Source organism: Eucyclogobius newberryi, unplaced genomic scaffold (assembly GCF_026437365.1).
Source record: "Eucyclogobius newberryi isolate DKJ021-1_F unplaced genomic scaffold, fEucNew1.0.hap1 SCAF_21, whole genome shotgun sequence".
NCBI lineage: Eukaryota > Metazoa > Chordata > Actinopteri > Gobiiformes > Gobiidae > Eucyclogobius > Eucyclogobius newberryi.
In genome coordinates, this window is record NW_027315846.1 from 21,526,858 (window position 1) to 21,536,484 (window position 9,627).

General features: G+C 39.6%; 1 protein-coding gene across 1 annotated transcript; it reads left to right on the top strand.

Moving 5' to 3' along the window:
* The first annotated feature begins 953 nt into the window (after positions 1-953).
* Positions 954-8,423, top strand: prox2 (prospero homeobox 2). The gene is made up of 5 exons (XM_072458106.1): positions 954-1,345; positions 1,599-2,687; positions 4,798-4,905; positions 6,467-6,661; positions 7,823-8,423. The coding sequence occupies exons 1-5, from the start codon at positions 992-994 to the stop codon at positions 7,988-7,990; spliced, it is 1,914 nt and encodes a 637-aa protein (XP_072314207.1). The 5' UTR covers positions 954-991; the 3' UTR covers positions 7,991-8,423.
* The last annotated feature ends 1,204 nt before the right edge of the window (positions 8,424-9,627 follow it).

The window sequence follows — 9,627 nt, forward strand, 5'->3', positions numbered from 1 at the left end:
GGCGCACACGGAGCAGGCCAGAAGCGCACAGTTCGTCCCAACGCAACAGGTGAGTCCCACTCTCTGAGTCCTGCACCACATCATTTAAGCTCTATGTGCTATTCTGTGGAGAAACATTTCAACTTCTAACTCTTTTTGGTAGATTAGATGAGTGGTTTGATTTTAAAAGGTCGTGGTTGTTTGTCTGCATCCATCCACACTTCTAAAGTTTGATTTGTCTTTTAATTTATTTTGTAAAAAAAATTTGAGTGTTGAGAAAAAAAAGTATGACACAGTTTAGTCCTGGCGACACCAGAAACTATAAAATAGATTTGAATAAGTATTCATATTCTATAGGCTACTTATGGCTATATTACATTTCTACAAATAAAATGAGGCTATATTGGTGCTCAATTTTGAAGAAAAAAAATCTGATTAGTTGCATACAGCAAAAATATAATATTGTACTTCTCATTAGTGTTACTAATTACTATTAACCATTAACATACTATTAATTTTACATAATTATATTTTGACAAGAAATTGCACTAAAACGGAATTGTTTTCCTTATACTGTATTTACACTAAATAGTATGTCCTATTTCTTTTATTTGAAAATGTCCTTTACACATTTATTTATTAAGCAAAATAGGATTTATTTCTGGCCACATTTTAACTGCTGAAATGTTCCATCAAAAGCTTGGAAAAGTGATGTTTTGCCTCATCAATTTATTCTGTAATGAATGTTAAGGCTTTCTTCAATTTATGTGACTTGGTGTATATTTTCATGGTAAAAAGTGACCAATTGATATTTATTATTTGCATCTTTGCATATAAATTATGTATTACTATCTCATGTTGTCTATAGCCTATTGAATTTGAAAACATAATGATTTAGAAAGTTTTAAAGTGGATATGTATTAAATTATTTTTTTTCATAGTTTGCTTATTATTTACATTCCTGTTCTGTAATTTCCAGATTTGTTTCTTTTCTGCCGTGCTCCACTGTCACATGTTGAGCATGAACCTCAGTCTTCCTGATCAGACCATGCACGGCTCGGGCGAAGGCGGTCTAGCCGAGGACAAACCTGAAGTCCTGTTGCCCTTCTTCAGAAGAAACGCGTATGAAGAGTCACTTACCTCCACTCCCTACTCCAGCGGCTCCATCATCTCCCAGCTCCTGCGAAAGAACCTACCGGGAAAGAGAGCCATGGATGAGGGACAGTATTACTTGTGCAGTGCTGATTCTGGCCAGGAGGACCACAGCAGTGTCTCCTCTAAGGACAGCATGGCAGAGGCAGCGTCCCCTAATGTGTCCACGGGGGCCAGCTTCGAGGGAGAGCATCCTATTAGTGACCACTTGCAGGTATGTTCAATTTTAGTTTTAGATTTATTATGAAGAGAAACACTGCAATTTTGTCATGGTAAATATTTAGACCTGTGAAATTGTTAATGTACTTTTATTCAGTCTATAAATAATTATACCTTTTATGTGTCCAACATTATTAAATCATTATTTTCTTGTGCATTATGGTTAACATTTGGGCATGGATTACATTTAAATTAGATACTGTTGCCTCTATGGTTAAGAGCAAAATCTGTGAACTCTCTCCCTGCAGGCAAAGAGAGCAAGAGTGGAGAACATCATCCGTGTGATGGCCGGGTCTCCAACCAGCCGGCCACACGGGGATGGTGAAAAGTGTGAGGCGGAGGGGAGAGAGGGGAGGGAGACCAGGGACACCTACAGGGAGAACAAACGCAAACAACGACTGCCACAACATCAGGAACATAATTTAGACATGGGTCGAAAATCAGGCCGTGATAACAGCAGTAAAGATGAGGAGTGCCACAGACTGAAAGTGCAACTCCACAGCATGCAGCGACTCCTACGGCAACTGCAAGAAAAGTTTCTACAAGTTTATAATCAGGAAGATCCAGATGATGACGAGCTCAATTTAGACGAGAGCACAGAGTCAAGGTACGTCAGTTCTGAAGAAGATTTTGACAGGAAGAATACCAGAGTGTTTGCAGAGTGCAAAGACAGGGTCAAACTAGGCTACACAAGAGAAAGTCTAGAAGACACATTGAAGGAGGAGCTGTCCCGGGCCGTGAGTGAGTGCGTGGATCAAGTTTTCCGAAAGATGGCACCTACAGGGCTGGACCTGTCCCCTCCTCAGCGCATGTGCACCTCTCCAGACATCATTGTGGAGAGAAAGGTCACTCAGGAGCCAGCGCAAAGTGATGAGACGCCAATTAAGTCACGCTCCTTAGAGTACTATGAGGAATCCCACAGCCCTCAGGATCAAACTGAGGCTCTGTCACTGGTGGTCCGTAAACCTGTCGTGACCCCTCTCAGCGTCCCGTCAGTGAAAAGGCCCTTCCCTGTGCACCAGACACCTTTCCAGTTCAACTACAGCGCCCCGCTCCATGACAGCCAGATCCTGGAGCACCTGTTAAAGTATGGCCCACATTCAAACTTCCTCCCCTGCATGTCCACCCCTATGGACAGGAGCTCCCCGGACACGGTGGACCTGCCCTGGGACGCCATCGCCATGAGGTCCAAGGTGACATCGGGGCACTTAAGCCATCACCCTCGCCCCTCCGCTCTCGGGCCGGTCACTGTGGACAACCTGTGTCTGCCCCACGTCAAGCTGGAGTGTGCGGATCTGCAGAGTATGGCTGAGCGGAACCCGTACATGACGCTCAATATATCCTTTTACTGTAATACAGTAGGTCAAACACATTATAGCACAATTCTATGGAAAGTATAATAGAATAGAAGCCTGTACTAATAATGTATTTATTTAGAGAAAGTCAACAAATACAAGAAGATGTTGTAATTCAATCAGAAATAATCTAAGCAAGTCATAACTACTATATAGATATTTGATGAGATGACATGACTTTCCACATGAAGTGAATGACATACAATTTAAACGCTATTTATCATGCAAGAAACAATTTGAAAATGGGCTGGAGCAGAAACCATGAGTAAAACCTCGACATATTCATATTACTGAAAAAATTGTTGGGTTAGTAATTAAAATACGTTATCCTGTTTAGACCGGCTGGAGCAGAAGTCTAAAATTGTATTACAATAGATCAGATTTGAAGGTTATGAAAACAGTATGTGTAAATATCATGAAATGAAATACATTAATTATTTATATTGTAGTAATTATTTATAATATAATAAAATTATATAGATTTTTTTTTGGTTGACATATTGTGCAGCCCTGTCCAGCCTTGTAATACAGATGATTAATATTACAGATACATTTAAAGATTAAAAATGCAAAGAAATTAAGTAGCATGTCACCTATTAGTAGAATCTAGTATGTTTCACTCAAAGATGCAAAGATCCACAGTCAAACAGAAACTGAAAGTGGCCACTCGGGTTATAGTATTCTACATAGTTATCATATATTGTATGCTTTCCTCGTATCACAGAGCCCAATTGCACAGTTATGTTATAGAATCTTGATAACATAAAACATTTACCTTTTGATTTTTACAGCAGCCCTCTACATCCATTTGAACAATGGCTAGTTGAGGTTCAGCGTAGCACGGGCAGTTCTAGTAACAAACTTCAAGGAGAATTTTCTCTTTGATCTGGCTAACCCCATAGAAAATTATAGCATCTTCTTTAATCTGAGCCGAGTAATGACTTTAAGTCTAGAAAAAGACAAATAAAAAGGAATACAAGGCTTTGATAAGAATTGCCAGGAACAAAAGCCAATTTTTCAAAGGCAGAGAAAGCATGGGTTTGTGTTTCAGGAAGCCTGTTTTTTCTGACTTGAAAAGGTGCAGGATATTTTTCCCCATCATCAGAGTGATAGTGGTGCATCTAAGAGGTCATATCTGAGTGCTGCTGCTGCAAACCACAAGTGCCTCCGCAACACTTGAGCTTCAGCATTTGTTGTCCCTCTGTCACAGTGGATACTGTTAAGAATAAGATAACAGGTATTTCCTTGTGGAAACTTTAAAAACAAAACAAAAAAAGATGTTGCAAAAATATGTACATTTTACAAATTTACTTTTATACTGAAGAAAATAAAAACATATATTTAAGAGTAATACTTCAAAACAAACCTAAAACTTGTACTAATGTGTCCTTAAACACAAAAAGAATGCTTCAGATTTGAATTGACAGTAATATATAAAGAAACTTATATCTTCACAGTGGAAAGAACTATTTCTCTTTGAACAATACCACATCAATCTTTAATTCCACCATCCTCCTTTCAAAGATACTATAGGTTTCCTAATAAATGTATGGTGTAGTGGCCTGATAAGGAAATATTATGACATAAGGCGCAGACTACAGAGGCTCTGCTCCAGCCCGTCTTCATGGCCAGAGGGTTGAACTCCAGGTAAAATTCAATTAATTTTTAATTGTCATGACATGTATGTTATTCATCTACGGGACAATACGGTTTTTCACAAACATCTCCTCCTCGTACCTACGCCCAGTTTAGGACCGCCTACACAAAGCAGCATATGTCGTCTTTAAATCAACCTAATTATATCTCAAACCAGCTCTTCCTTTTAGAAACGTTTCCAAACAAACTGTGGTAACTGCCAGGCATGAAGTGCTCTGTTGTCTAATTAAAAATCCCTAATCACATTTAGTAATTCTGTTTTGCCAATAAACACATGTTAAGGCCATTATTGACTCTCCGCTTAATGCCGAGCTGTTCTTTAGCCAAATTGAATTTAGCCGCAGATTAGGGAACAAAATACTCTGTGCTGCTATCACTTTGCGCTGTGTGTGTCTCGAGTGTGTAAATTGTAGCTGGCCTTAACCTTAAAGTGAACATCCAGGAGGGTCTCACGCCCAGCCATCTGAAGAAGGCCAAGCTCATGTTCTTCTACACCCGCTACCCCAGCTCCAACGTGCTCAAGACCTACTTTCCCGACGTCAAGGTAATTTTATTCATCAGTTCAATAATGTTTACCACTCTGGCTATACTTGTCCGCATGTGTTTGGGACAGAAACGTTCAGCGGTGTGTCGGAGGAGAGACAAAGAGGCAGAGGGCTTAAATAACAAAGGCGCTGAGCTGCTAGTATGTCCTGGGGGCAGAGGGAGATACACGGGCATTCTCTCTTTAAAAAGGCCACTCCAGTCAGCAAATGGACTGACAAAGGACTCTGTAGGAGCGGCAGTGCTATTGAGTGTCAACACAGGGTTGGTATTAGAGACGCTGCCGTGTGAGTGTGCAGGCGAGCGGGCGGGGGTCTAAACACAACATCCTGTGGCCGAGGCCTCGTGGCAGGCCTCCTTTAGCTCCTCTGCCAGTCTGTTGTGTCCTTTTGTTAATTTGTCCTGTTTGCTCCTGTGTGCTGGTGACCTCTTCCATCCACTAACAATATGTCAGCACGCACCTTGTTGAGCTGTTTTTACAACTTGGCCAGTCAGATATATCTAGACTTTGTTTAGTGACAGCATGTCTTTTAGGAGATAATGGGGAAACATAAAGGTCTTTGTAGAATGAATACAATTATTTTAGCAGTAAAAATAGTCAAAATGTATTTGTTTTAGAACTATTTGCATTAACCTACACAGACGAGGGAACAACATTGTACATTGTTCACCATTTGTGGTCATGTTTGAGTGTGTTGTACTATTCTACAAGACAAGTTTAAATCAGGTGTCTAGCTGAACACATCTCAGGCTATTGCTGTTTATTGTAAATAATAAAAAGAATAATTTGTCTCCCACATAATAATTTTAAAAACGTTTTAATCCCAAGATTAATGGTAATTCAAAACAGTACTTTACAAACTATATTATGAGTATTGGGTCTTTGCTACCCACATTGTGAACTTCAGAGCCAGTTCGGGCCCAGTCCCAGTCTGGCTGTGACCCTGAGGTCAGGGGGGAGGATGCTGGGGCGGCTGCCTGTGTCACGTCTCCTCCTTGCCTAAACTCCGGTGGTGGGAAGTGGCAGAGCACAAAAGCCACCTAATCCCAGTGTCTGATTCCATCCTATCAGCTCGAGTCAACCAGAGTGTCCTTACGCCGCTCTCACCAGCCACACCACACACAAGAAGCGTCTTTGATGCCAGCCCTTAGGCATTTTGCTCTTTTCTTTCTGGATGACGAGATAGAATAACAGGAGTAATGTCAAGACACACAGCGCCCCGACAGATGTTTTTTCACCCTGAACAGTGGTGGGAAAAGATCAGAGTAATTAACGTCAAAGTGAGTGACGGAGCATCAGGTAGCGGTGCCCTGCAGGTACAAGGCCGACAGAGCTACAACAGCAGACACACTTTTAGATTTAATTGAAAACATATCTTCATATTTTCAAGTCAAGTGAAATTGAATTTTTAACCAACCTTTTTAATTAATTTCCAGAACAAGCTGTCTTTTTGTGTGCTTGTTGAGGTCAAAGGCTAATGCACATCTTCTGTTTTACTACTGGGAATGAGCTTTCTGACAAATTAATAATAACAATTACTTCTTCTTCTCTCTCTCTCTAGTTCAACCGCTGCATCACATCTCAACTGATCAAGTGGTTCAGCAACTTCAGGGAGTTCTACTACATCCAGATGGAGAAGTTTGCTCGGCAGGCCATTGTGGACGGTGTGGGTGAAGTGAAGGACATCACTGTCAGCAGAGACTCGGAGCTGTTCCGAGCACTCAACATGCACTATAACAAAGCCAACGACTTCCACGTAAGTCTCACTATTAGTCACCTTTTCACTTTTGAACTAGTTCTACACAGTCAGCATTACATCCAGTTGTGTCATCTGAAACTAGCTGCACCTGTGATAGATCAATCCTTACAACTATTATCTAAATTCCCGAGTGATGCTTTATCAAACTGTGGGAAGAGGAAGCCACAAAATCCGACTAAAACAACTGTGGATTAGAGGACTGGCACGCCTGAGCGCGGCTGAGATTGCTACTGATGCGGAATGCTGAGAAAGACGCAGCGGATTGTGAGGGAGACGGGCGTTCGGTGGGAAAGGACTGGACCGTTGTCTTTACCTTGGGACCAAGACATTCCTTTCCCAGGAACGCTTTGTGTCCGGAGATGAGGGCAAAGAAAAATAACTTATACTAACAACTGTTGTGCTAACCCGCCAATGGATGGGAAACAAGTGCAGCAGGGCGGATATCTCCCAGCATTCCTTGCATCGAGTCCTTATGCAATGATGGCATTCAGGTTCAGGGATGATGCCTAACTACTGTATATTTACAGAATAGAGATAACATTTGCTAGCCTTATTTTGAGAACAAATTAAAGATCACAGTGAACATTTATAATCTTATGAGAGACCTTTAGGAGAAAACACTTTCACTATATAATTTATATAACCATAACCTTTAACATTGTCATAATTTTCTGATTGTTGCAAATGAATGAAAGCATATTTCTAAACAATTCAACAACATTCAGCCCACAACCACAAGAATAAGCTTGATATTCTCACCTGTTAAGACAGCCTTTTATATTCATTATCATAAATCAATAATCACATCAACTTGAGAAGAACATATATATCTGATCTTACTGGTTTGACCCCTGTGGAGTAATACTTGCTTGTATCTAAAGACGTGTTTCACCTAAAACCCCTCAAAATGAAAGCTCAAGTTCAGACAGGAGAAAACAGACGCCGCTAATCAAAGCGAGCCTTTAATTGAAAGTTAATGCTTGCATTGATGCATTTCTAGTGTGGAGAACAAAGAGAGGTGCTCCCTTTTATCCGCGTTTGAAGACTTATCTTACATGTGTTTTTTGAGGAAACTGACTTCATGCCCCCCTCAGCATCATTTTAAGGATTCATATGGAATAACTAACGAGCGCTCACCTTTTCTTCTCTTTGGTGCAGGTTCCGGAGCGATTCCTGGAGGTTGCAGAAATCACCCTGCACGAGTTTTACAACGCCATCTCTGCATCCAAAGACTCAGACCCCTCCTGGAAGAAGGCCATCTATAAGGTGATCTGTAAACTGGACAGTGAGGTGCCTGAGGAGTTCAAGACGTCTTCCTATCTATAAACAATCAACTGGCCTCATAGTGCTTTTTAGTGAAGTGGAATGTAGATATTAAAGAGACTATAGCTGTAATACCTGTAAATCTGTTAGTGAATGCTGTTGTGTTTTGTTGATTTGATTTTTAGTGTTTCTCTGGATTCAAATATTCAAACTAAAGTGTAAATATGAAACGTTTACAAAGATTTAACTGTGAAGTCTGGCTTAACTGAAATGATTGGCATTGATCACCTATAGGTTTCTGAGGCATTTTTCTGCCTGCTAATGGGAGTGAAGGATATTGTGAGATGCATTTGCAATTTTGAACAGTTAATGATAAGACAAAGGTGAAGTTGTGGTCAATTCTGTAAAATAAATCTGTATTAGAAAAGTTAAAACAAAAAACAGGAAAACATTTGGATGGAAGTTTATTTCAACTGTCTTGTTACAACCTTTCCATTTGACTAATAATGCTATGAAAAAAAAACATGGTGCTCACGTTTAACATTTTTTTCTTTTCATTTTAATTACCGGTATTTGGAATGCCCACGATGATGCTTTGATTCCACATTTGTATTATTTTTAGCCAGCTGTTATGTTGATTGGTTTAACTATACAATCGCAAGATGTAAATGTAAAAAAATATGAAAGCCTTTTTTTTATTATGTATTGGGACATGTAATGAACTGCGATTAAACCACAAACTAAAATGTGCTTTTCTTCCATTACAAAACAGACCCTTTTATTCACAGCTGTTGAACAATGTCATCCACATTGTTCCCTGAAGCCAATTCAAGTGACCCCTCTAGGCCCACTTTCATTGTGCGGACTGTCCACTACGGATGCGGACAGCGGCCATGTCTTAAAAAGCCCCACAATGCATTCCCTCCTCATGACTAATGCCCACAGTGACCTCATGTGAGCAGGAGTGCCACACAAGCAAAATTCCACCGGCCCATTCACTCTTTCTTCCAGGCACCACAGCCAAAAATAATACAAATATTGGTGCATAAAAAAACAAAACTGGATGTGTGTATGAAATAAAAAATAAATATATTATGTAATGATTTGTACATTTCATAAATACCTGGTATATCTGATCTGTTATCGTAGCATCATGTGATCAAGACATAGAGGGCCCAGTCCAGTCAAGAAAAGCATTCAAAAACCTAGGGGAAATGAAAATATCAAATTGAATTACAGCTATTGACTTAAGAGGTGAGCAATATATTGAAATTTAGATAATATTACAAATGCAAAATATCAATATTGAGTATTTCGTTAATAGTAAAAATGCTACAAAAAGAGCTGATAATAAATAATAATAAAAATGTGTTAGTTATGTCGTAAACTTTATGGTTAAGCACATTTATGATTCATTTTATTTGTCTGAGAGGTAAACATACATGTTTTAACAAATTTCTGTTTGGATTGACATAATAGCATCTGAATATTGTTATCATTAATTGTTAATAATATAAATATTAATTTTTCATTCATATATATATATTAGATGTATTGTAGCAAGGACTGTAATAACTGATATTTAGACGTTTGGATACTGGTTAGCCATGCCATCACTGCGGGACGTCGAGTACAGTAATTGACATGTTCAGGTGGGTGAAGAGATTGAGGAAACACTGCGGGTCAGGGGCTTTATTGAA

Excerpts from the sequence above, each read along its gene's own strand:
- prox2 (XM_072458106.1), top strand. The coding sequence starts at position 992 with ATGTTGAGCATGAACCTCAGTCTTCCTGATCAGACCATGCACGGCTCG. Across the intron at positions 1,346-1,598 it reads CTATTAGTGACCACTTGCAG|GCAAAGAGAGCAAGAGTGGA; the intron begins GTATGTTCAATT and ends CTCTCCCTGCAG. Across the intron at positions 6,662-7,822 it reads ACAAAGCCAACGACTTCCAC|GTTCCGGAGCGATTCCTGGA; the intron begins GTAAGTCTCACT and ends TCTTTGGTGCAG.